This window comes from Lampris incognitus, chromosome 17 (assembly GCF_029633865.1).
Source record: "Lampris incognitus isolate fLamInc1 chromosome 17, fLamInc1.hap2, whole genome shotgun sequence".
NCBI lineage: Eukaryota > Metazoa > Chordata > Actinopteri > Lampriformes > Lampridae > Lampris > Lampris incognitus.
In genome coordinates this window covers 37,909,613-37,936,589 of record NC_079227.1, presented here as the reverse complement: position 1 = coordinate 37,936,589, position 26,977 = coordinate 37,909,613, and the positions used below count along the sequence as shown (strand labels likewise).

At 46.6% G+C, this 26,977-nt stretch overlaps 1 protein-coding gene across 1 annotated transcript; it reads left to right on the top strand.

The window, feature by feature from the left end:
* The first annotated feature begins 975 nt into the window (after window positions 1-975).
* Window positions 976-26,977, top strand: LOC130127207 (pleckstrin homology domain-containing family S member 1-like). Its single transcript, XM_056296777.1, has 11 exons — window positions 976-1,000; window positions 3,496-3,593; window positions 4,080-4,198; window positions 4,651-4,785; window positions 6,584-6,659; window positions 11,475-11,543; window positions 12,151-12,221; window positions 19,342-19,470; window positions 22,195-22,290; window positions 26,637-26,772; window positions 26,894-26,977. The coding sequence occupies exons 1-11, from the start codon at window positions 976-978 to the stop codon at window positions 26,975-26,977; spliced, it is 1,038 nt and encodes a 345-aa protein (XP_056152752.1).

Below are 26,977 nucleotides of genomic sequence, written 5' to 3'. Positions count from 1 at the left end.
TCACTGTATTGTTTATAAGGGTGGGGTACCTGCAGGCTCTGTATGGTTTATAAGGGTGGGGTACCTGCAATCACTGTATTGTTTATAAGGGTGGGGACACCTGCAGTCACTGAATGGTTTATAAGGGTGGGGTACCTGCAGTCACTGTATTGTTTATAAGGGTGGGGTACCTGCAGTCACTGTATTGTTTATAAGGGTGGGGGTACCTGCAGCCACTGTATTATTTATAAGGGTGGGGGTACCTGCAGTCACTGTATTGTTTATAAGGGTGGGGTACCTGCAGTCACTGTATTGTTTATAAGGGTGGGGTACCTGCAGGCTCTGTATGGTTTATAAGGGTGGGGTACCTGCAATCACTGTATTGTTTATAAGGGTGGGGATACCTGCAGTCACTGTATTGTTTATAAGGGTGGGGGTACCTGCAGTCAGGTGAGACTGGCGAGGTCACTTAGAGGATGATGAAACGTGTCTCTCAGTAAACGTCGTGTCCACATGAAGTGATTCCAGCTCATGTGAACAACATGTTGTGTTTCCTTGGGGGGGGGAAACTGGCAGGTGAGAACCCAAACGCAGGACTCACAGACAGCAGAGTACGACTGAGGTAATGGGCTGACTTACCGAGGCTATGGCAGTCAGTCTTCTTCTTTCAGCTCGTTCCCTGTTTCTCAGGGGGGTCGCCACAGTGGATGTTATAGTTTCCATCAGCACCCTGTGAGAGAGCAGCACCAATGACAGCTTGGCCTTGACCCATCCAGTATGGTCTTATCAATCTGCATACTGGTTTGGCAAAATGTTACGTCCCGATCACCTTCCTGACACAACCACCACCCCTGTGGACTATGGGAGACAATGACTGCCGAAAGTGACTGACTGAACTAAACAGGGGGACACATTGACACGATATCGATTCTCCCATAACCTAATTTTACTTAAAGGAGTGCACTTTGTTTGTTTTTGTTTTGCAGGGGTGTCACAATGCAGAAGATCCAGAAACTCCCAGGTAAGCATACCAACTGTTAATGTGGCAATGGAATGATGAGGAATTCGGAGTCGTCGCTGAGTCACACGTGTGCGTCTCCGTTTTCAGCATTTTTTGTTTGTTAGTTGTCTGACCACATTGTGCTTTCTAAAGCTATTTCCTCTCTCCTCCATATCTCATTGATGCTGCCTTCATGGAGATCCTGCACTTGTTTCCTTACGTGCAGTGGTTAGCGCTGTCGCCTCACAGCGAGAAGGTCCTGGGTTCGAATCCCGGGGTCGTCCAACCTTGGGGGTCATCCCAGGTCGTCCTCTGTGTGGAGTTTGCATGTTCTCCCCGTGTCTGCGGTGGGGTTTCTCCGGGTGCTCCGGTTTCCCCCACCATCAAAAAGACATGCGTGTTAGGGTTAGTGCTCCTGTGTGTGCCCCTGAGCAAGGCATGGCAAAATGTAATGCCGGGCGCTGCACGGCGGCTGCCCACTGCTGCTAGCTACACAGCTAGGATGGGTTAACTGCAGAGAGGAATTTCCCTACGGGGATCGTTAAAGTATATCCAATCATATTATAGGTGCCATCACCAGTGTAAAAGTGGCATTGCCAAACGTTCTCACCAAACATAAAGGACTCATACAAGCGACCTGTTTCTGTACTGTGTAGTTATTGTATGTTTAGATGTGACATATTTGAACAGTGTAATTATAGATCATCTCAATGCAGATTATTTTACTATGGTTGGTGAACCCAAAACCCTATGTGGTGGTCAAGACGCACGAACCCTAATTAACACAATTACATCTAAATAGGGGGAATACAGGTAAAGTGGGACACTTTCTAATAATTTACATTGTGCATCTTTTTGAGTTGTTATCCAAATGGCTTAAACGTCAGAGCTACGGACGCTTGTAATGAACGAAGGGTTGATTTTTAGCAATGGAGGTAAAGATAACGGTGATGACACGTTACTGGTTGTCCCACTTGACCTGTATTCGCCATACTGTTTACATCATGAGTTGAGTTCCGGCAGCAGCTGACAGCTACACGGCTGAGTCAGGTAACTTGTCTGGACCACTTAACGTTAGAACCCGAGCAGCACATGCAACAACGCTTCAGTGAGAAGCACGACAACTGTTGCACAATACTGATAATGACACCAAATATGCTTGTTTTTATGTACACATCCCACCTAGCACCAGAAGGACCGGGATTTCCGTCCTACCTAAAACGACCATTGGCGGTCAAGATGACCGCCGGTTTTTAAACTCTATATTCTGTCAGGATAAATACCCAATTGAGATACTCATGCATTGCATATGTTAGTATGTCTGTTAGGAAACGACTGACACCAAAATTTTACATTTTAACAACTTTAATACTATTTTTAAACAATTTAAACTTCAGAGAGACATGGTCGAACTTGAAAAGCAAAATTGAAAAAGTGACAATATTTCGTGAAAAACAAAACGGAAAACACATATTGTTAATCTAACAACCCTAACAAGGCCTATAAAACGTGACATGTTAAAAAAAAAGAACTGAAAATTAGCATTGAAACAGTCCCAAAAAGACCCGAACTTAAAAACTATTAGAACGACCACGGGCGGTCAAAATGACCGCCACGGTTTTTAAACTCTATATTCTGTCAAGATAAATACCCAGTTGAGATATTAATGCATTACATATGTCAGTATGTCTGTTAAGAAACTAGCTGACACCAACATTAATATTTTAACAACTTTAATACTATTTTTCAAACAATTTAAAATGGCCGCTGTCCAACGCCTGTAAACCCTGCAGCGCCTCGGTGGTAGTCACGGTGCGTCTGTAACCAGACATGTTGGACATCGTCACACATCAAGTGTAGACTATTTCTCTCCACTGGAGGGCGCTAGTGTGTTTCTAGGACAGAGCAACGAGCTTAAAGAAGGAAATGACGCGACCAACCCACGTCATAAATACTGACATGACGCACACGATGACGCGCAAATTACGAGCGGCCATTTTTTGTTTTATTTTTATAGTGTAACGTGCATGGATAAGTAGACACGTCGGTCCTTGACTAACGGGTCGGACCCTTTAGCCGAGCGGTTAGTGACGTCGCCTTGTGGTGCAGTACATCTCATATCGAATCCCGCACCGGGCAAGAACATAACCGGTTACATTGGTGGCAGCGGTGGGATCCGGGAGTGTGCAGATCCTCAGAAGTCTCTTCGGAGCGCGGGAAGAACAAAGCGCGAGGGCGCGCTTCCGGGAGAGGGTGACGACTGTAAATTACTAATAAGACACGTTAGCCCCTAGCTAACGGGTCTGACCCTTTAGCCGAGCGGTTAGTGATGTCGTCTTGTGGTGCAGTACACCTCGTATCGAATCCCGCACCGGGCAAGAAAATAACCGGTTACAGTAGTATTGCCAGGCAATACTCGTTTGAGAACTAGCTAGTATTACGATGCTACTGACGGCGGCCATGCCCCAACAAGATCCCACAGAAAGAAAAGGCCCTTCTTTCCTTTCTTTCACCAGTGGGTACTGCCGTCTTCTATAAGTCAGTGGAGGCTGTGAAGGAGGTGAGAGCTGGATACCTGTACAAGTCTCCGCCACCTAAAGTGCTGTCCACAGAGGTGGGTATCAAAACAAGCCACAGCAGCATATACCCCAAGATAGGACTACAGACATATGCCATTACTGCTTGTTTTTCTTAATTTCCTCACTCATCTGCTCATTCGCTTACTAAAGTAAACACTACCCTCCCACGGTTGCTGTTCAAAAATTCGTGAGAAGTTATTGATTCTGTATTTCTATTTTGGGGGTTCCTCCAGTCGCAGTGTTTCTCAACCCTGTCCTCAAGGACCCCCTATCCTGCATATTTTCTTTGCAACCCTGAATAGGTACCAGTTTGTAGTTATTCAGCCAATCAGCAATGAATTTTGTCAGATGTTGCACACCTTGCATAATTAAGTGCTGCGAGATGATTGGTCGAGTAAGTACAAGCAGGGCTACCTGTGCAGGGTTACAGTGAAAATCTGCAGGATAGGGGGTCCTTGAGGACTGGGTTGAGAAACACTGCGTCCAGTGGCTTTCAACTCAACATTTCTCTCTTTCTGCAGAAATCGTGGAAGAGGCGTTTTTTTGTTCTGTTCAAAGTAAACGAGCAGGACCACCAGCTCAAGTACTTCAAGAGTGCAGAGGAGCGGGACAAGGCCATCGGCGAGATAGATTTAACACGGTGAGTTCTCACCTGCCAAGGCGGTTTATTGATGAAACCTCTAACTCAGTTTCGACCCATCTTTTGGCACAGTAAATGTCTTAAGACAGAATTTCATATGGTGTTCAATTAGATCTTTGCATGTTTGTGCTTTGAGTGTTTGAAATGTCCTAATCAGCCCAGACAACTGATATGTTTACCAAGGTGACTTTTCTTCTTTTGAATTATTATTTTTATCTATTTCATCATTACACTGGGCTGTATTTAATGCAATATGAACTGGGACATACTTTGTCTCTGTTGATCAATAGCTGTCAAACTCATTTTCTTGTTTCCATTTTGAGTATATCGGATATGCAACCTGAACCGCAGAAGTGTCACACTTTACAGCCGGGATTCTGAGCGAAAACGATTGTGACTCCGGTCCTTTTCCTCACTTTGTCTTTGGTGTTTATCTTCTTTTCCCCTATCAGGATCTCACTGTTGTCTATAAGCCCCCAACACCACCCAAAGTGGGGATGGGTCAGCAAGAACGTCAAGTGTTCACCGTCCTGCGTGCTCTATGTCAAGGCTGGCGAGCGAGAATACTTCCTTGTGGGAGAGGACAGGTCAGCTGGGGTTTTATGTGTTTGATATAGCATTGCACACAGGCTTACAATGGCACGCATGGCTATCATATTTGTTTTCTACACGCTGTTATGCTTTCGACATGCTCTGTTTTTCTTTTCACATGCTGTTACGTTGCAAAACTGTGAATAGCCCTGCTATACTACACAGGAGCCAGAAATATACTGGAACCACTTATGTCAGCTAAGAAAGACTATATTGAATCAAATAACTCTCACCCCCCTCCTGAGCGACACTTTTGAAAATAACAGGACTAGGAATTAGCCCCGCCTTTTCACAGATATTAGATCTTGTGAAAATTAATGGTAAAATGCGCACACACACACTTGCTTGCTGGTTGTCCATGGTGCCCGATGATGACCATCTTCTTCTATCTGTGGGTCCTTTGAGGACTCAGATAGCAGAAGATACCTGCGCAGCAGAGATGGGTTTTAAAGTGGCATGGGGGGTGCGCTTCTCCCAACGCCACATGACCTGATTGTAGAGGAGATGGTTCCGATGGCAAGGGGGGTCCCTAGACGACCGGCACCTCCACACAACTGCGGGGGGCTGCCGGAAATTCAGTTTTTCGGAAACCGCCTCGAAGCGTGCCGCCACAGCTTGCTTTTCTGTTGGGGTGAGCTCCCTTAGCCTTATGTCTTCCCAGACTCACCCACAAGGCAGCGGGGCAGTGGTTGATAGGTGCCAGGGCGTGTCCACCAGGGTGGGCCTGCACACCATATCTCTGGGGCCCACTGCTGCTCCGAGATCCCCTGCCCAGTTAGCCTGGGACCGCAAGACCCCAGTTACCACGTGTGGCCACGGGGAGGCCTGGCAAGAGTCTTGGTGAAGGAGAGGCTGTGTACTGGCAAGGGAAGGCTTACACGCTAGCATGCTGCCCTATTCGCCACAAAGGCTAGCCAGCGGCAGCAAGCTAAGGGCAGGAAGGACACAAGCGGGTTGGAAGAACACATGCATCTTCCCTCCAACTACACACTGCTGCACTAGACGCATCACAACACCCTGTGTGTATGTACACACACATACACACTGTGGGACAGCACAGAGTGCTTGCATTTGGTAGGAGGTCAAGATGGGACTGGGGCTTGGTTTGATGTGACCACCGTTGGTGTCATTTTTTTGGTAGTCTTTTCCCCCCCTTTTTCTCTCCAGTTGTACTTGACCAATTACCCCACTCTTCCGAGCCGTCCTGGTTGCTGCTCCGCCCCCTCTGCTGATCCACATGCCTCCTGTGATACATGTGGAGTCGCCAGCCGCTTCTTTTCACCTGACAGTGAGGAGTTTCTCCAGGGGGACGTAGCGCGTGGGAGGATCACGCTATTCCTCCCAGTCCCCCTTCCCCCTTGAACAGCCGCGCCCAACCGACCAGAGGAGGCGCTAGTGCAGCGACCAGGACACATACCCACATCTGGCTTCCCACCCGCAGACTCAGCCAATTGTGTCTGTAGGGACGTCCGAACAAGCCGGAGGTAACACGGGGATTTGAACCGGTGATCCCCGTGTTGGTAGGCAACGGAAAAGACCATGACACTACCCGGAGATTTTTTGGTAGTCTAACAATCATTACTTCCCTATTCAGCATCAAGCTGGTAGTGGACTTCTGCATAAATTGTGTTCCCCCCCCCCATTTTTAAAATTGTTGTTGAATGTCCCTATTTCCACCATTTTTGTATAATGGCGTTTTTCATTTAAATTTGAACTGCAGCGATGAAAAGATTACGGAGTCTATGAATGATGTTTGAAGCGTTTTGACTTATTTTCCCTCATCCATGCTTTCAGCCAGGAAGTAGATGACTGGTTCTTGGACCTATTTGATGCCCTGAAAAAACATCCTCATGGAATCCCAAGTGATGAGGTGGGTTTAATTCATGTAAAAGAATTTGGCACGCAGACAAACTGGTAACACGGCAAGAGATGTCGCAACATTGAGATGCTTATTCTATTTCAAAAACATAGGTGTTCATTTTGATATCCATTTATGATTCAAAATATTTTGTGTACTAGGGAAGTAAAAACCCATCCAGCATTGCATGCCAAGAATCAGAGATCAGTCATTTAGATTTATAAAATCTCTCTTGCATGCACTCTTTCTCTCCTGAGTTGTTGTATAAGGAAAAGCCTCAGGAGCAGTCATTGAACTTCCTTTCCAGCAACCCTGCTTTTCTATTATTACTACACTACGCTAACCTTTGTAACGGCACACTCTGAACTAAGCTAAAGTACTACTGTAAGTTGCACAACATTTTGAAGGTAGGGATAATTTGATTTCCCCCTACGTATTCCTATGTCAGCATGGCTACTCAAATTAGTAATATCTGATTATTCACAAACAGAGTTGGGAAGGTTTTAAGAATGTTGAAGGAGAAGTATAGAGAATTCCAGAGAAGTTACATTGTGTCTTCGTGGATTTAGAGAAAGCACATGACAGGGTGCCGAGAGAGGAGGTGTGGTATTGTTGTATGGAATCAAATTTCCAACAAACATCTGGAACAATAAACGTTAACATAATCTCACCACTGATTATTCATTCACTTACATTCCTGAAAAGGAAATGGTCCCCCCCCCCACCTTTTTCTCCCCAATTGTATCTGGCCAATTACCCAACTCTTCCAAGCCATCCTGGTCACTGCGCCACCTCCTCTGCTGATCCGGGGAGGGCAGCAGACTACCACATCCCTCCTCCGATACATGTGGAGTCACCAGCCGATTCTTTTCACCTGACAGTGAGGAGTTTCACCAGTTTTTGTGTGACTTTTATTTCCAAATAATTTAATCCTGCAGGGGCCCAGCGAAATGGCTTAACAAAATCAGGCTCAGTGTGTCCACAGCTCACCAAGGGCATTATTTCAGATTTTTTCGAAATTAACTTTGTTCCCAGATATCAGTCCAAAGTCTTTAACACATTCTATCAGAGCTGGTACTGAATTAGTTGGGTCTGTTAAGGTCAAGAGGACATCATCCGCGTATAATATAATTGTATATTGTTTTGTCCCCGTTATTGTTCCTTTAATATTTTGATTTTGTTGAATAGCTATTGCTCACGGCTCTATAGCCAGGGCAAACAGGAGTGGGGACATTGGGTTTCCTTGGGCCGTGCCTCTTGTTAGTTTAAAGGGTGCTTACACAAGACCATTTGTCAAGACAGAGACTGTAAGTGTCTTATACAAAAGTCTAACCCAACCTAAAAAATTGTATTGGAAGCCAAATCTCTTCAAACATAAATTCCCACTCAATCCGATCAAATGCTTTTTCAGCGTCCATAGATACAATGGCTCAAGGGATTTGACAATGATCGAGATAACGAATAATGTTAAAGAGACGTCTTGTATTGTAATAGGACATTCGACCGTTTATAAATCCAGTCTGATCTGCGTCCACAATGAAAGTAATCATACGTTCTATCCTATGAGCCAATAGTTTGGATAATATTTCATGTTCACTTCAAGCGGAAGTTCATGCATTTTTATAAACCTTCTTATTACAAACTGCTGAGTCAAGGTCTCGATAACCTCCCCCACCCAAACACAATTCAAAAGCTTGCTGGTGTAAGTTTTTCTGGAGTCTAATGCAAGTTAGGCTATATAAGCATGTTCACCGAAACTGTCTCCCTCTGTTGGCACCAGGAAAGCCCAGTAAATCACAGTGGTAAATGGCAGCATGGGCAAATTGTCAAAAAGGGGCCGTCAGAGGGTCTGTAAATTGATATTTGCATTTTATAGTAAGTCTTACAGATTAGAATAATCTAAAGGTAAACATGGCACTGACTTGTGTGTATATGCCAGGGGTGGGCAATCTTGCCCAGGAAGGCCAGTGTGGGTGAAGGTTTTTGTTCCAACCAAGCAGTTACACACCTGATCCCACTAAGCAACCAGTAGAGTCTTTGCTGAGGAACTTGATTAGGAGACCCAGGCGTGTAATTACTGGTTGGAACAAAAACCTTCACCCAAACTGGCCCTTTCTGGATAAGATTGCCCACCCCTGATATATGCTAACCACCGGCAGCACAGTAGTCCAGTGGTTATCACTGTTGCCTCACAGCAAGAAGCTCCTGGGTTCAAACCCCAGGACATCCCAGGTCCTTTCTGTTTGGCATAAATTGCATGTTCTCCCCGTGTCTGTGTTGGTTTCCTGCCGGTGCTCCGGTTTCCTCCCACCATAAAAACTACTACTACTACTACTTTCGGCTGCTCCCATTAGGGGTCGCCACAGCAGATCATTCGTTTTAATTTCTTTCCTCCCACCATAAAAAAAACATGCATGTTAGGGTTAATACTCCTGTCTGTGCCCCCAAGCAAGGCAATGGAAAGAAGAACTGGAGTTGGTCCCCGGGTGCTGCAGCGGCCCACTGCTGCTATACAATAGGATGGGTTACATGCAGAGAACAAATTTAATTGTAACCATACAGTTTCATTGTAACCTACAATGACAAAATAAAGTGGCTTTCTTCTTTCTTCTAAAGGAAATTGACAAATATAGAGGTCAAAACTCCTAAGTTCTTATGTGTTTTATTGACGCTTCCAAATTTTTTGATTGTGTTAATCATAGAAAATTGTTTGTTAAATTGAGTCAAAGAGGGGTTCCCAAATACATTGTGAGAATTCTGGCTTACTGGTATGCCCACCAGACTATGCAGGTAAAATGGGGCAATAGTGTCTCAGCCCCATTTGGGGCCAGCAATGGTGTCAGACAAGGGGGACTTTTGTCCCCAGTTCTCTTTCATCTATATATTGATGATCTAGCAATAGAAAGCCTGTAACACTGGTAATGCTCTAGTAAACCATATTATGAACGCAAATGATCTGGTGGTCCTTAGTCCATGTAGCACTGGCTCCTGGTAGGGTCACCCAAGGTGGCTAGGTCAAGGGGGAGGTTCCAGGCGAAGCGCGATCCAACAAAGACCTCAACGGCATAACTGATGAAGATGTCTCCAGGTCACAACGGCAGTGAAGGCGGATGAAGGCTGCAACAGAGGGTGGTCCCCAATCGTCTTGGTTCTCCATGCCATTGGACTCTGGCTACCCCCTGCCAAGGACCGTGTGGTGGCTGCAGGCACATCACCTACTCCATGTAAAATGCTGTCACGCGCAGGTGTCCTCCCATTATGCAGCTCCAGGATCAGCCTCTGTGCCCACCTGAGGACCCAGAGGAACCCAAAGGGAGGACGGTCATACTCGATCGACCCTGAGTGACCGCTGATAATGATGAAGTAATTGCTGATAAACTACAATGGGTTATGCTTAACTACTTTTATCTTGTATATGGACATGCTCAAACTGATACACACTTTGAAAGGAATCAAGCCAGAATTCATAGAAAAGAAACCTTCAGTAATTAACAAACAGCAGCTAAACAAGTGAATGTGACTGAAGCAGATTTGTTTTGCACTGGAAAATATGTGAGTTAAGAGTTGTTGCCTTCTCACTATCCTATTAATTCATCACAAAATTGTGTAAGAGCTCTTTGTTTCATGCATACTGACATCGGAGAATAATTCATCATAACATGGCATGCTGATGTGAATATGTGCAACAAACATCTTCCCATTCCACTTCTGGTGTGGGAAGATGGCCGCACGAATTCGCGTTTGCAGCGGCCTCACCCAGTACTGTCCATGCAGTGTCTTTGTCGATGTCTGTGTCTAAGTTTTGTCTTCGTTTGATGGCTGGGAGAGCTGGCGCTGGATCGGCTGGGAGAGCTTGGTCTGCTCCCTACAGAGGAAACTCATTTCGGTTGCTTGGTGATGTTGAGTTGACGTTTTGATTTTAATTTCACCTTTGAATAATGTCATCCAAAAGAAAGTTGTTTCAGCTACTTTAAAATCTCAACAATTGCCAAATTGAGAAACAGAATAGAAGAAAAGCATTGTTATATTGTTTAGCATACTTACTTATTTAGCACCATGAGCACCAATTCTTAGACCTTGAATCTGAGCAAAGATGCAGTTCAATATATGATGAACTATTAGGGCAAAAACATACCAAACCAACTAGCGGCGATGAAGACCGACTGTTGTGTCGCCTCACGTCGCGTGCCATCTGGGCCAAAAAGTAGCACTTGAACCCACTGCAAAAACTACAGCTGATGGCCCTGATTCGCTAGCTTAGGTGAGGCCGTACACTGGTACTGGGTGAGGCCATTGCGAATGTGCATTCGCGCCACCATCTTCCCGCACTGGAAGCGTAAGGATAGGGTAAGGGTAGTGTAAGGATCGAGAGAGGGTGAGGAGCTCAGACATCCGGAGGGAGCTCGGAGTAGAGCCGCTGCTCCTTCACGTCGAAAGGAGCCAGTTGAGGTGGTTCGGGCATCTGATTAGGATGCCTCCTGAGCGCCTTCCTTTGGCAGTTTACTGGGCACGGCCAACTTGCTGGAGGGACTACATGTCCAATTTGGCCTCGGAATGTCTTGGGATCCCCCAGGAGGAGCCGGAGGGCGTTGCTGGGGAGAGGGACGTCTGGAGTGCCCTACTTAGCTTGCTGCCACTGCGACCCGACCCCGGAGAAGCGGCTGATGATGAATGACTGAATTAATGAACCTCAACTCTCAATGACCATCAAGCTAAATCAGTTATGACTGTTTACAGCTCTATGTAATGTGTCAGGGACAGTAAATCAGCTTACTTTGAATTTTGTGAATGTAATGTTAGTCTTACATGCCCTGTTTTCTTTTTCAGGCACGGGACGTGAGAATACGATCCAGGTCTGACCCCGCTAATATGCGGTCAAAGTCTGAGATGGAAAAGGTACAAATTCTCACATTGTTGCAAATTTCTTGTTAGCAGGTGGTTTTTCTTTAACCTTGTCTTTCATTGTCCACACCTTTTGTTCGCATAAACAAAACAGTTAAAATGAGGATGTTTTTATTGCTACTGGCACATTTCTGCAGCTTTGTCTGTCACTGATATCTCTGCTTTTACAATTCTTATCTTGCCTTCTGACCGGTAAGCAGGCTGCGGTTTGCCAAAGGAGACCCTTATCAGAGCCCTTAAATCCAATCTATGACTACCCAAAGTCTTATCTAATGAGTCTGCAGGTAAACAACTTTGTTTATTTAAACGTATATTTGGGAAGGGAGGATGTGCATTAACATTTGAAATAAACTTAAATGTACCCGAGTTAGCCAAGAGGCTAGTTTCCATTGGCAGTCCCTTTGCCTGATGTTCTTAGGCATCCTAGGATGCCTAACAGTGACACACCAATGTGTAAAAGTCGTGATTTAACCTGAGGGCATTTCAATAAAAAAAAAATCAAAAGATTTGCCCTCTAACAACCAATGGACTTGGATCATGAGAAAGTGAATGTTTGTTTAATCACTGTAAATTGTGATTATTATTCATATTCTACATGCAGAGAGCTGGAGCTCATAATGAACCGAGATATGATGATGACGACTACAATACCTACATGACCATGGGGAAAGTGTGAGTGCAAATTCTCTTGTATTTTTTCGGGGGGGGGGGTTCCGCCCCTTTTCTCCCAATTGTACTTGGCCAATTACCCCACTCTTCCGAGCCATCTCGTTTGCTGCTCCACCCACCCTGCTCCTCCGATACATGTGGAGTGGCCAGCCACTTCTTTTCACCTGACTGAGGAGTTTCACCAGGGGAACGTAGCATGTGGGATGATGACGCTATTCCCCCAAGCCCCCCCCCCCCCCGAACAGACGGCCCAACCGACCAGAGGAGGCGCTAGTGCAGCGACTAGGACACATACCCACATCCGGCTTCCCACCCGCAGACACGGCCAATTGTGTCTGTAGAGACGCCCGACCAAGCCGGAGGTAACGCGGGGATTCGAAGTGGCGATCCTTGTGTTGGTAGGCAACAAAAATAGACCGCCATGCCACCCGGACGCCCCATTCTTATGTATTCTATATAGATACGACTTATTTCACATAACATTGATTACTAAAAAAAAAAGGGGGGGGAAATCCTAACAGTTTTTATTAGAAGTCTTTAGTTTTGAAAAGAAGCCGTTTTTTGAAATTGTGACATTTACACTAAATTCCGGAACAACTTTGCAGTGTCTTTGATAGTTTTGCCTGGGAGTCTATGTGCCTTTTTGTACGTTAGTACTTATTATAATTGAACCAGATGCTAAAGAATGAATCACAACACTCCAGTATTGTATATGCTTGTATTTTATATGGAGTCTCACATAAACAGATCATAAAATTGATCACTGCAATGACAACAGTGAATCAGGTTTGAAAATCTCAGTATTTTGGGGGGAAAAAAAAGTTTTGTTAATTGGCCATTTTGTCCAATACTTTTAGAAGCAGTTCATTTTGCTGATTTTTTTTTTTCCAGAGAAAGGGTGGTTGAAGACTCTGAGGGCGACAGCCTCATGAAATCGGTCACTCAAGTCTTTAACAAACTGAAGACACAGATATCCCCACAACCCTGTTTTGATGAGGAGAACACAACTGAAAACAGGTAGACTTCAGATGACGGGTCCTTTCATCATTTATTCAATTGAAAAGGCACTGGTCACTAAAAATCAAACTAGTACTTATTTTTAAGCACTAGTTATTGTAAAGTCACTAGTGTAAGGGTCTCTATTTGGGGTTGGACTGATGGCAGAAAACAGCAGATGGAAACCAGGCTTTAAACAATGATTCAGTTTTTACTTATCTCATCATCAGCCGCTTCTCCATGGTCGGGTTGCGTTGGCAGCAAGCTAAGTAGGGCACTCCAGATGTCCCTCTCCCCAGCAACACCCTCCAGCACCTCCTGGGGGATCCCAAGGCATTCCCAGGCCTGATTGGACATGTAGTCCCTACAGCGAGTTTTGGTTCTACCCCGGGGTCTCTCCCCAGTTGGACATGCCTGCAAAATCTCCAAAGGAAGGTGCCCAGGAGGTATCCAATAAGATGCCCGAAACCACCTCAACAGGCTCCTTTCGACACGAGGGAGCAGCGGCTCTACCCCGAACTCCCTGGGAAGGGGAATGAAATGCGCAGTTTTGGAAAAACGGTCCACAACCATCAGAATAGCGGTGAAACTGTCTGATGGCGGGAGGCCCGACACGAAGTCTATGGTGAGGTGGGACCAGGGACGTTTGGGAATGGGCAGAGGGTGAAGTATGCCAGATGGTGATTGATGGGGAATTTTGCTCTTGATGCAGTCTGCGCAAGCAGTGACGAAGGACCGTGTGTCCGCCTCCACTGTGGGCCACCATAGTCTCCTCCACAGAAACTCCAGCGTTCTGGTGGCCTTGGGGTTGCTTGTGAGTTCTGATGCATGGGCCCATTGTAGACGCCGGGAACCCATGGTCTTCGGCTCATAGAGGCGATTGAGGGGGGGTCCTCCTCTGGGATTGGGCTCACAATGTAAAGCTGTTCTTACTGCCCCCTCAATACCCAATGTCACTGGAGCTGCGATGAGAGAACTGAGAATTATGGCCTCAGGTGCGTGTTCTACATCGGTAACTGCCGGCAGAGTACATCTGGCTTAAAATTCTTGGCTCCAGGATGGTAGGAGATGGTGAAATCAGAGCATGTAAGGAAGCGCCTATCTGGTCAGGTGGGGGTTGAGGCGCTTGGCTGTCCTGATGTAGGCCAGACTAAAGGGGTGGACAGCTCCCCCAGCCAGTATAATATAGTATAAAGGGGTGGACTGCTCCCTCCAGCCAGTGCCTCCTCTCATCAAGGGCAAACTTTATGGCCAGCAGTTCCCTGTTCCCCACATCGATATTCTGTTTGGCTGGGGATACACATCAGGAAAAGAATGCGCAGAAATGCTACCAGGTGCTGCGGAACAGTTGACCAACACAGACAGAGACCAGAATTGGGTAAAAAGATATTTATTTGTAAGGCGTGGGGAAGAAGGGGGGCCAGGCTAAGGAAAGCTCAGGCTGCTAGCTGAGCCATGAACTGAGGCAGAGCAGTTTGGGACTGAGATAGCAGATCTAATGTGGGATCTGAAGTTCCTAAGCAAATCAGGGCTCCAGAGCAGAGAAGCAGGCTCACCAGACAAGTGGCAGTGGCTGAGCAAAGCAGGGCTCCAGAGCAAACAAGCAGGCTGACCAGCCAAATGGCAGGATATGGGCTGGAGACAGAGTAAACGGGACTGTAAGGGAAAACTGAGAACAGGATAAGCACTAGGGAAATAGGTAATAATAGCTAAAGGCTGAATAGCAAAAATTGGTTTCTTTCAAGAAGGCTCGAAGTGTAAGATACTGAAAGGTAGCAGAGTCTACAATCTGGCGAAGACTGGGTGGAAAGCCAGAGCAGATATGCTGCTTCACTGATGAAGACATGGATGGCAAGTGTATTGGCTGGGCTGGTGAAAGTAGGTCAAGGGAGAGTGAAAGTAGGTAAGAAGAGAGAGAGAGAGAAGGACTTGCTGCAGGCTAGGTGGACATGGAGGGCGTGACAGACGATGTATCAGGGGCATATTTAACAGTAACCTCATTGTACGGACTCCACCGGGGCATCTGCAGGTGCGGATGCCAACTGGGGTTCTGGCAGGGCATCGACAGGTGCTGCCGACAGCTGGGGTCTGGCAGAGCATCGGCAATTCCGGTCGATGGACCGGAAACAGGCTGGACATTGACAAGGGCCCCCAGTGGCACAGGATCAGGCTGGGCGTTGACAAGTGCGGCCAACGGATCAGGAACAGGTTGGGTGTTGGCAGGGACAGTCGACGGCTCGGGAACAGGAACAGGCTGGGCGTCGGCAGAGATATGGCTGACAACTTGGAACCTGGTCAGGCGTGGGCAAGGGTGGCCAACGGCTCAGGAAGAGGCTAGAGAAGAAGGGGGGCAGGCTAGGGAAAGCTCAAGCTGGCAGTTGAGCCACAAATTGAGGCTGGGGCAGGGCAGTTCCGGGCCGAGATCACAGGTCCAACATGTGATTTGAAGTGACTGAGCAAAACAGGGCTCCAGAGCAGAGGAGAAGGCTGACCAGCCGAATGGCAGGAGACAGGCCGGAGACAGAGCAAACAGGACTGCAGGGGAAAACCGAGAACAGGATATAAGCACTGGGGAAATAGGTAATAATAGCTAAAGGCTGAATAGCAAAAATTGGTTTCTTTCAAGAAGGCTCAAAGCGTAGGAAACTAAAAGGTAGCAGAGTCTAGAATCTAGCAAAGACTGGGTGGTAATCTGGAGGAGATGGACGGCAGGTGTGTTGGCTGGGCCAGTGACAGTAAGTCAACCAGTAAAAGTAGGTCAAGGAGAGTGAAAGTAGGTCAGGAAAGAGAGAGCGAGAGAGACTGGCTGCAGACTAGGTTGACGTGGAGGACGTGACAAACGATGTGCCGGGAGCAGATGTAACAAGTGGCGTGTCTTTTGGTGGGGGAAAATGCGTTGGTACAGCAACGCCCCGATGGCACGGTTGGAGGCATCCACCTTGACTACAAAGGGTATAGAGGGATAACGATGACTTAGGACCAGTGCGGAGGTGAAGTTTTAATTTATTGAAGATGCCCTCCGCCTCCGGTGGCCAGGAGAACGGAGACACCCGCTCTCAGGTGTGAGCAGTCAGGGGAGCAGCTCGAGCCCTAAAGTTCCTTATAAAGCGCCTATATAAATTGGTGAAGCCTAAAAACCATTCCACCTGTTTAGCCGAGGTGGGTTGAGGCCAGACACTGCTTGCGCTGTCGCTGGATCCATCTCAAATCCACATGATAAACTCCTGGAAGGAGATGGCGTCCACATCGATTTGTAATTCTTCCGCCTTCAAAAATAGTCGAGTCAATTTTATTTGTATAGCCAAATATCACAGATTACCAGTTTGTCTCAAGGGGCTTTACAGCAACACAACATCCTGTCCTTACACCCTCGCATCGGATAAGGAACAACTCCCTAAAAAAATAGGTGGTGGTCAAGGAGGCTTTAGAGAACCTGGTGGATGTGTTGTTCGTGCTCGATCGACTTGTGTTTAGAAAATAAATACTAGTATGTAGAGTTCGGTGACTACTGCCTTTCAGTGGAAAAAACTGATGACACCGCTTGCCATACTTTAGCTTTTTATTTTTACTTCTGTCATCAGCCTGTTGTAGTCTTTTTTCTTTTCGTTTTTCAAAAGACTCCTCCGTCTGTGAAGCTTGCATCTAACACAGTAGGGTACTGTTTGTTGTGTGTTTGATGCGGGTGCCCTGTGCTTTGTGTATTGTGTTTTGCCACTGCCCTAAATACCGAAATGATCACTCACCTGATGCATTTGATGGCAACCGCATGACTCCAGTACATGGACAGGCAACAATGACGGCGTTGTTTATGCTGGAAAGGTCGATACTGGGACCAGTGAAGGCGTCTAGGGTGTGTCCTGCAAGCCGACACCTTCTAACTGGGGTACATGTTTACCTACCTGACATCTACACAATGCAGTTGTGTTGTGTAGATGTCAGATAAATGGTAACAATGGCTTCACAAATTCAATGTTTCTCCCGAGACTAAAACATTAAAGATATTTCTTCCCCCTCCCCCCCCCCCTTTTTCTGCCCAATTGTACTTGGCCAATTACCCCACTCTTCCGAGCCGTCCCGGTCTCTGCTCCACCCCCCTCTGCCGATCCGGGGAGGGCTGCAGACTACCACATGCCTCCTCCCATACATGTGGAGTCGCCAGCCGCTTCTTTTCACCTGACAGTGAGGAGTTTCACCAGGGGGACGTAGCGCGTGGGAGGATCACGCTATTCCCACCAGTCCCCCCCCCCCGAACAGGTGCCCCAACCAACCAGAGGAGGCGCTAGTGCAGCGACCAGGACACATACCCACATCCGGCTTCCCACCCACAGACACAGCCAGTTATTTCTGTAGGGACGCCCGACCAAGCTGGAGGTAACACGGGGATTCGAACCGGCGATCCCTGTGTTGGTAGGCAACGGAGTAGACTGCTATGCTACCCGGACGCTCTGACAATACTGGATTTTGATTCTGAATCAACTTCAGTTCCGATGTAAGTAAAGTTGAGCTTCCTGAAGTCATTTAATGTGCCCTAAAGCCATCCATCCATTATCCAAACCGCTTATCCTGCTGTCAGGGTTGCGGGGATGCTGGAGCCTGTCCCAGCAGTCGATGGTCGGCAGGCGGGGAGACACCCTGAACAGGTGGCCAGACACACACACACACACACACATACACACATTCACACCTAGGGACAATTTAGTGCAGCCGATTCACCTGACCTACATGTGTTTGGACTGTGGGAGGAAACCCACGCAGACACGGGGAGAACACGCAAACTCCACACAGAGGACGACCCGGGACGACCCCCAAGGTTGGACTACCCCGGGGCTCGAACCCAGGACCTTCTTGCTGTGAGGCGACCGTGCTAACCACTGCGCCACCGCGCCACAAACAACACGTGTTCCTAAGCCATACCCCTGCAGCTGAGGACAGAAGCCCATGCTGGCTCCTTGTGTGTTAGCGTGAGTGTTGTGCCTCGCTCCTCTTCCCCTTAGACGGTTTTGGGAATGTCAGATTTTCTGGTGAGGTTATTAAAGGAGGGATGGGAAGTGTATTTTTTCTTGGAGAAACGCGTTATCTAAGTGAGAGGCGGCCAAAGCACACGAGGACAAAATGCTGTTGGTGAACACGTCTTGCTGTCTTTAAAACGTGTAGACATTTTTAAAAAAGAAAGAAGGGTTCGTCCCGAGGCCGATTGGGCCGTGGTCCGTTGCGCTGCTTGACCTGGCACTTTGGCAGGGGGCCAGTTTGTGTGCCCAGAGAAAAAACAACCAACGTTTTACAGGGCATGTGTCCTGGTGGCTGCACTGGTGCCTCCTCGGGTCGGTCGGGGTGCCTGTTCAGGGGGGGGGGGGGATAGCGTGATCCTCCCACATGCTACGTCCCCCTGGTGAAACTCCTCACTGTCAGGTGAAAAGAAGCGGCTGGTGACTCCACATGTATGGGAGGAGGCATGTGGTAGTCTGTAGCCCTCCCCGGATCAGCAGGGTGGAGCTGTGACCGGGATGGTTTGGAAGAGTGGGGTAATTGACTGGAGAAAAAGGGGGGAGAAATTAAAAAAAAAATTTAAAAATAGTTTTTTAATTGTAAAACTCAATTTTTCCCTGCTGAGACTGCATATTTTTAGCATGGTTGTTAGCCGGGGTGGCACGTATTAACTCTACTCTAGCTCCTGAGGTTGCACGTCAGTGCTTGACGTTCGACCCACATGAACCTACCCCAAGTTCAACACCCTCATTTCCCACTTGGTGATAAATACCACATTATAAATGGGATCACATGATACCTGCTTGGGGAATGGTGTGTGTGCGTGTCTAGGGGTTGTATTGAGGCTTCCACCGATAGTTAAGACTGAATGACGTAACCTTCCACGGGTAAAGGCTGTCAGTTACATCCAAGCAAAAGTTGGGGAACATTACTTCCTGTGAAGAGTGGGAAGCCTGATTTTACAATGTCAGTGTTAAGCATCCAGTCAAGATACGATGTAAACGATATGTTACGTTAACTACTCAAGTAAAAAAAGGCCATTTACAAACTTAACACGATGATCCCGCGTCATTGTTCACAACAAAGTCACACAACAGTGGTGTGTTACATCTATGAGACTGTGTGTGCTTGTATTGTACAGAGTGGAGCTGGTGGGGCGGGCGTGTCCGGAGCCCCTGACAGGCTGCAGGAGTGAGAATGGAGCTGACTCCCCTGTAGAGGAGCTGAAACCACAGACCCTTCCCAAGCCGAGAAAGAGAAGCTCCCTCAGGTGGTGAGAGTTTCTTCTTTTTTAGAAGTTTTATCAAACAACAACAACAACAACAACTCAGTTTTGTATAGCGCCTTTCAAGGAACCCAAGGGCGCTTTACACTGGATAAGAAAAAAAAAAGATTAAAACAAAGACTACAGACCATAGGCCTTAGTAGATAGGCAGGTTCTCAGTAGTCTTGTAGAATTGTCCAGAGAAGCAGCGTTGTGGATCTCTGCTAGAATAGAGTTCCAGAGGGCGGGGCTGCCACACTAAAGGCTGTATACCCACAAGTCTGCAGGCTGGTGTGGGGGATGGAAAGCAGGCCCGTGTCTGTGAACCGAAGATTCCGGGATGGAATATCGGGGTTGAGGAGGTCTGATGGGTACTGGGGGGTAAGGGCATGGAGGGATTTAGAGGTGAGGAGGAGGATTTTATAAGAAATGTGGGATTTGACCGGGAGCCAGTGAAGGTGGACAAGGGTGGGAGTGATGTGTTGCCAGGGCTTGGTGAGGGTGAGCACCCTGGCAGCTGAATTCTGCACATACTGAAGCCTGTCTAGGGCTCTCTAAGCAGGCTCTCTTGTTTAGATTTTAAGAACCCCTTTCGTTTAAAACAAACTGAATGTCACTGAAATCTGCTTTAAAGTCGACATTAGATTTGAAGTAACTAAGTTACAGTTACAAGTAGGTGCATCTACTACTACTACTACTACTATCAGCTGCTGCCGTTAGGGGGCGCCACAGCGGATCATCAGTTTCCATGTCTTCCTGTCCTCTGCATCTTCCTCTGTCACACCAGCCACCTGCATGTCCTCCCTCACCACATCCATAAACCTCCTCTTTAGCCTTCCTCTTCTCCTCTTCCCTGGCAGCTCCATATTCAGCATCCTCCTCCCAGTATACCCAGCATCTCTCCTCCACACATGTCCAAACCATCTCAATCTTGTCTCTCTTGCTTTGTCTCCAAACCGTCCAACCTGAGCTGTCCCTCTAATATGCTCCTTCCTAATCCTGTCCTTCTTCATCACTCCCAATGAAAATCTTAGCATCTTCATCTCTGCCACCTCCAGCTCCACCTCCTGTCTTTTCATCAGTGCCACTGTCTCCAAACCATACAACATAGCTGGTCTCACTACCATCTTGTAAACCTTCCCTTTAACTCTTGCTGGTACCCTTCTGTCACACATCACTCCTGACACTCTTCTCCACCTACTCCACCCTGCCTGCACTCTCTTCTTCACCTCTCTTCTGCACTCCCCGTTACTTTGGACGGTTGACCCCAAGTATTTAAACTCCTCCACCTTCATCACCTCTACTCCTTACATCCTCACCATTCCACTGTCCTCCCTCTCATTCACACATAGGTATTCTGTCTTGCTCCTACTGACTTTCATTCCTCTTCTCTCCAGTGCATACCTCCACCTCTCCAGGCTCTCCTCCACCTGCTCCCTACTCTCGCTACAGATCACAATGTCATCTGCAAACATCATAGTCGACGGAGACTCCTGCCTGATCTTGTCTGTCAACCTGTCCATCACCACTGCAAACAAGAAAGGGCTCAGAGCCGATCCTTGATGTAATCCCACTTCCACCTTGAACCCATCTGTCATTCCAACCCCACACCTCACCATTGTCACACTTCCCTCATACGTATCCTGCACCACCCCTACATACTTCTCTGCAACTCCCGACTTCCTCATACACATGGCTCAGCATTTTCGTTTTTTATTTTTCAAAGCCATCCAGCATGCCGAATTTTGCCACAAGAGGACATTGTTACATAAGCTCACACGAAGAGGAACAACTTTTGGATCTGTGGAAACATAAAATCCGGATGAAAATCAGTTTAGACCAATCTGCTCCTTTTCCCTTCATAAATCCCAAGGGGATTAATGAAGGAATCCCCCCCCCCCATTTTTCTCCTCAATTGTACTTGGCCAATCACCCTGCTCTCTGAGCTGTCCCAGTCGCTGCTCCACTCCCTCTGCCGATCCGGGGAGGGCTACAGACTACCACATGCCTCCTCCCATACATGTGGAGTCACCAGCCGCTTCTTTTCACCTGACAGTTAGGAGTTTCACCAGGGGGACGTAGCACGTGGGAGGATCACGCTATTCTCCCCAGTTTCCCCCTCCCCTCTGCACAGGCGCCCCGACCGACCAGAGGAGGCGCTAGTGCAGCGACCAGGACACATACCCACATCCGGCTTCCCGATGCCCGACCAAGCCGGAGGTAACACGGGGATTCGAACCGCCAATCCCTGTGTTGGTAGGCAACGGAATAGCCTGCCACGCCACCCAGACACGCTTATGAAGGAATCTTAATCTTAGTTTTCAGCAAGAAAAATGTCAGAAATAGTGCGCTGCAGCAAACGTTACACACTTTAGGATAGCTGAGCAATACTGTTTTCCACAGCAACATGTAGAACATAATGGATTATAACTATAGGTATATGTATATAGGTATACACACATTAAATTGCACTGCCTCTACAGCTTTGGGCCATAAAATGTCTTGACTTGTAAAAATGCTTCATCTGCATGACTGTGGACCTTTGCATGGTGGCTGTTTCAGTGGGGTCAGAAGACGGCTGGTCCTTTTTATAAGGCTGTAACGGTTAAAATGTTCTGTCGATAGCATGGCCAGTTTGATTTTAACCCATTACAATTTATATTATCATTAATTTGCCAGTTTGTAATCATGCTAATATATCATTGAACGCTTTCAATCTTTTTCTTCAAGCCCTGAGGACATGACCCCAGAAGAAAAAGACATCGAGGTCAACAGGGCAGATTTGAAAAAACACCTGACACTAACACGCGTGGATGGGAAACCATGGTATGTACATGATTCGTTTTAAAATTTTATAAGTGTTTTTACACCTATAACGTGCCTACATCAGTCAGCTGTCACATACATTATTTTTCCCGTTGTTTTCCCAGTTTTCATGTTGTTTTTCAAATTGTCCTGTTATTTCCCCAGTTTTTCCTGTTATTTTTCCTGTTGTTTTGCCCAAATTTTCCTGTTGTTTTTCCATTTTCCTGTTATTTTCCCAATTTTTCCTGTTATTTCTCCTGTTGTTTTGCCCAAATTTTCCTGTTGTTTTTCCATTTTCCTGTTATTTCCCCCATTTTTCCTGTTATTTTCCTGTAGTTTTGCCCAAATTTTCCTGTCGTTTTTCCCTTTTCCTGTTATTTCCCCAATTTTTCCTGTTATTTCTCCTGTTGTTTTGCCCAAATTTTCCTGTTGTTTTTCCATTTTCCTGTTATTTTTCCTGTTTTGCCCAAATTTTCCTGTTGTTTTTCCATTTTCCTGTTATTTTCCCAATTTTTCCTGTTATTTCTCCTGTTGTTTCTGCAAAACCGGCCAGTGAAATTCAGAGAGGTAGCGTATACTGTCAGTGATACTCAGCCGTGTGCCATGGAGGGCCATGTACATACATACATGCATACATGCACATACATGCATGGTGTAAGCATGCCAACACCACATCAGCTGATCTCACTGATTAACACACCTGCAACCAGAGAGTGTAAGGCTAATCAATAAAGTCAGATAGCGTTGGTCTGGGATGTAAACCTGCGCACGCATGGCCCTCCGTGGCACACGGCTGAGTCCCACTTCTGTAGACGACAAGGAACAGTGTGGAGACTCGTGGCTAGTCACAGTTCTTGAATTGGGCTTTTATACAGCGTTGAGCGGGTGTTACATCCTGGAGATGTGGTTAATGCTGAATGTACGTTATGTGCACATCCACATACACAGTTTACACATAAACAACAGACGTAGAGTGTGCCTGACCCCATTAAGCTTAGTTAGGGAAATATGAGGTAGAATTTGTACAATATTATATATAGTCATATATAGATGTAGGAAAAAAAGAACAAAGAAACTGTTCTACAGCTGTTCTAAAGCTGTTCGAGGCAGTAAATGGTATGTTCTTTCACAGTAGCTTTATTGACAGCCGATGATGGCTTATGGCATGAAACAGGCTCGTACTGTCTCATAAAGAATTTACTTGACTCCCTGGATTATTTTGCTCCTTATTTGTTGAGCATTTTCCCTACCGTTGAGTGTTTCTTTTAACAAATATATACACTACCGTTCAAAAGTTTGGGATCACCCAAACAATTTTGTGTTTTCCATGAAAAGTCACACTTATTCACCACCATATGTTGTGAAATGAATAGAAAATAGAGTCAAGACATTGACAAGGTTAGAAATAATGATTTGTATTTGAAATAAGATTTTTTTTACATCAAACTTTGCTTTCGTCAAAGAATCCTCCATTTGCAGCAATTACAGCATTGCAGACCTTTGGCATTCTAGCTGTTAATTTGTTGAGGTAATCTGGAGAAATTGCACCCCACGCTTCCAGAAGCAGCTCCCACAAGTTGGATTGGTTGGATGGGCACTTCTTTGAGCAGATTGAGTTTCTGGAGCATCACATTTGTGGGGTCAATTAAACGCTCAAAATGGCCAGAAAAAGAGAACTTTCATCTGAAACTCGACAGTCTATTCTTGTTCTTAGAAATGAAGGCTATTCCATGCGAGAAATTGCTAAGAAATTGAAGATTTCCTACACCGGTGTGTACTACTCCCTTCAGAGGACAGCACAAACGGGCTCTAACCAGAGTAGAAAAAGAAGTGGGAGGCCGCGTTGCACAACTGAGCAAGAAGATAAGTACATTAGAGTCTCTAGTTTGAGAAACAGACGCCTCACAGGTCCCCAACTGGCATCTTCATTAAATAGTACCTGTTAGAGCCTGTTTGTGCTGTCCTCTGAAGGGAGTAGTACACACCGGTGTAGGAAATCTTCAATTTCTTAGCAATTTCTCGCATGGAATAGCCTTCATTTCTAAGAACAAGAATAGACTGTCGAGTTTCAGATGAAAGTTCTCTTTTTCTGGCCATTTTGAGCGTTTAATTGACCCCACAAATGTGATGCTCCAGAAACTCAATCTGCTCAAAGAAGTGCCCATCCAACCAATCCAACTTGTGGGAGCTGCTTCTGGAAGCGTGGGGTGCAATTTCTCCAGATTACCTCAACAAATTAACAGCTAGAATGCCAAAGGTCTGCAATGCTGTAATTGCTGCAAATGGAGGATTCTTTGACGAAAGCAAAGTTTGATGTAAAAAAAATCTTATTTCAAATACAAATCATTATTTCTAACCTTGTCAATGTCTTGACTCTATTTTCTATTCATTTCACAACATATGGTGGTGAATAAGTGTGACTTTTCATGGAAAACACGAAATTGTTTGGGTGATCCCAAACTTTTGAACGGTAGTGTATATATATATATATATATATATATCAACACAGATACAGGGAAGAAAAGCAGCTGATGAGTGTGCAACGCACGAAACAGGCCTGTAGTGCAGTGTATTAAAACTTCTTTGTTTTCCTGTATCTGTGTTGATGTTCCACTCCTCATTAGTTGAAAAAAACGTTACATATATATCCAAAGGAGTTGAATCAAGTGCAACAGGACTTGGTATATATCCGTGAAGACGTTTCACCTCTCATCCAAGAGGCTTCCTCAGTTCGTGCCTTTCTGACTAGACCAAGCTAGTCTGACTGGCTGCTGATGAGACTCAGAATTTATCCTCGAGGAGTCGTTGTCAGAGCTATTGATGTCCATGGCTCTTTGTGTCCCGATGTTTACCAACGCCCGTCGCTAACAGAGCTATTGATATGCGTGGCTCTTTGGTGTACCGATGTTTGGCCGCGCCCGTCGCCATCGGAGCTATTGATTTGCATTTGTTTAGCAGCGACGGTCGTTGGGGGTGTTAGTTTGGACTTCATTATTCAGTGGTCATGAGAGTCGTTGAAGCCGTTAGTGACCGACTGTTGTTCTTGGAGGCTAGGCTTCTTGAGTCTCCTGGGTAGAGATGAAAGGATTGTAAGTGGGCGATAGGCGGTGTCGCAGACCTCCTCCTCTGTTGAGGGATGGTTTTTCCAGTTTCGCATAGATGGCTTCCTTCACCCCTCTTTCAAACCATCTATCTTCTCTGTCCAAAATGTGTACGTTGCTGTCCTGGAAGGAGTGTGTCTTCTCCTTTAGGTGTAGATAGACTGCTGAGTCTTGTCCTGAGGAGTTTGGCCTTCTGTGTTGGGCCATCCGTTTGTGTAGTAGTTGATTGGTTTCTCCTATGTACAGGTCAGTGCAATCCTCATTGCATTGTACGGCATACACCAGATTGCTTTTGCGGGTGTGTGGTACACGGTCTTTGGGATGAACCGGTCTTTGTCGGAGTGTGTTGCTGGGTTTGAAGTATACCGGGATATGGTGTTTGTTGAAAATTCTCCTGAGTTTCTCGGAGACCCCAGAAACATACGGGATGACTGTGCTATTCCTTCTGTTCCTTTTCTCCTCGTCGCTCACCCGGTTGGTCTTTTTGGACCGTGTTGCAGTTTTCACAAAGGTCCAACTGGGGTAGCCGCAGGTTTTTAAAGCTCCGCTTAGGTGTTTACATCTATAGCTCTGACAACAACTCCTAGAGGATAAATTCTGGGTCTCATCAGCAGCCAGTCAGACTAGCTTGGTCTAGTCAGAAAGGCAGAACTGAGGAAGCCTCTTGGATGAGAGGCGAAATGTCTTCACGGATATATACCAAGTCCAGCTGCACTTGATTCAACTCCTTTGGATAACCATGACCTGGATGAATGAGAACATTCACAGACACATTATATATATATATATATATATATGAATTTAGAGGCACAGTTTCCAAATACTTTTGGACTGATTTAATGGCGGCATGGTGGCGCAGTGGTTAGCATGGTCGCCTCACAGCAAGAAGGTCCTGGGTTCGAGTCCTGGGGCAGTCCAACCTTGGGGGTGGTCCCGGGTCATCCTCTGTGTGGAGTTTGAATGTTCTCCCCGTGTCTGTGTGGGTTTCCTGCGGGTGCTCAGGTTTCTTCCCACAATCCAAAGACATGTAGGTCAGGTGAATCGGCCGTACTAAATTGTCCCTAGGTGTGTGTGTGTGTGTGTGTTTCGGGGGGGTTGGTCCTGTGATGGCCTGGCGGCCTGTCCAGGGTGTCTCCCGGCCTGCTGCCCAATGACTGCTGGGATAGGCTCCAGCATCCCCATGACTCTTGAGAGCAGGATAAGGGGTTTGGATAATGGATGGATGGATCACTGACAGACTGAATTGTGTGTATTTGTCTCTCACAGTGTGTTGGGCTGGACAGGCCAGCCACAGATGATTTGCCTGTTCCACAAAGGAGACCAGATTCTGGCCATTAATGACTTGCACACCAGCAATGTGGAGGAGTTCCATATGTACCTCAGCAAGCTGCTCAAGAACAAGGTACCGTCACACGAGACATACATCAGCAGACAGTAACACACACACATCACGTGGCCGTCACACCTTCGTGTTGCATGCACGTCCGTCGTTCTGACAGACCGAACGTTTCTTCATTTTCCAGGTGAAGCTGACCATCCTGCGCCAGCCGGGGAGCCAGCCTCTGCACTCGCCCAGCTGCCTCTGCAGCGACCTGCCAGGAGTGTAA

Coding starts and splice junctions, on each gene's coding strand:
- LOC130127207 (XM_056296777.1), top strand. CDS start 976: ATGCAGAAGATCCAGAAACTCCCAG. Junction 4,199..4,650: donor GGCGAGATAGATTTAACACG/GTGAGTTCTCAC, acceptor TTCCCCTATCAG/GATCTCACTGTTGTCTATAA. Junction 11,544..12,150: donor CAAAGTCTGAGATGGAAAAG/GTACAAATTCTC, acceptor TTCTACATGCAG/AGAGCTGGAGCTCATAATGA.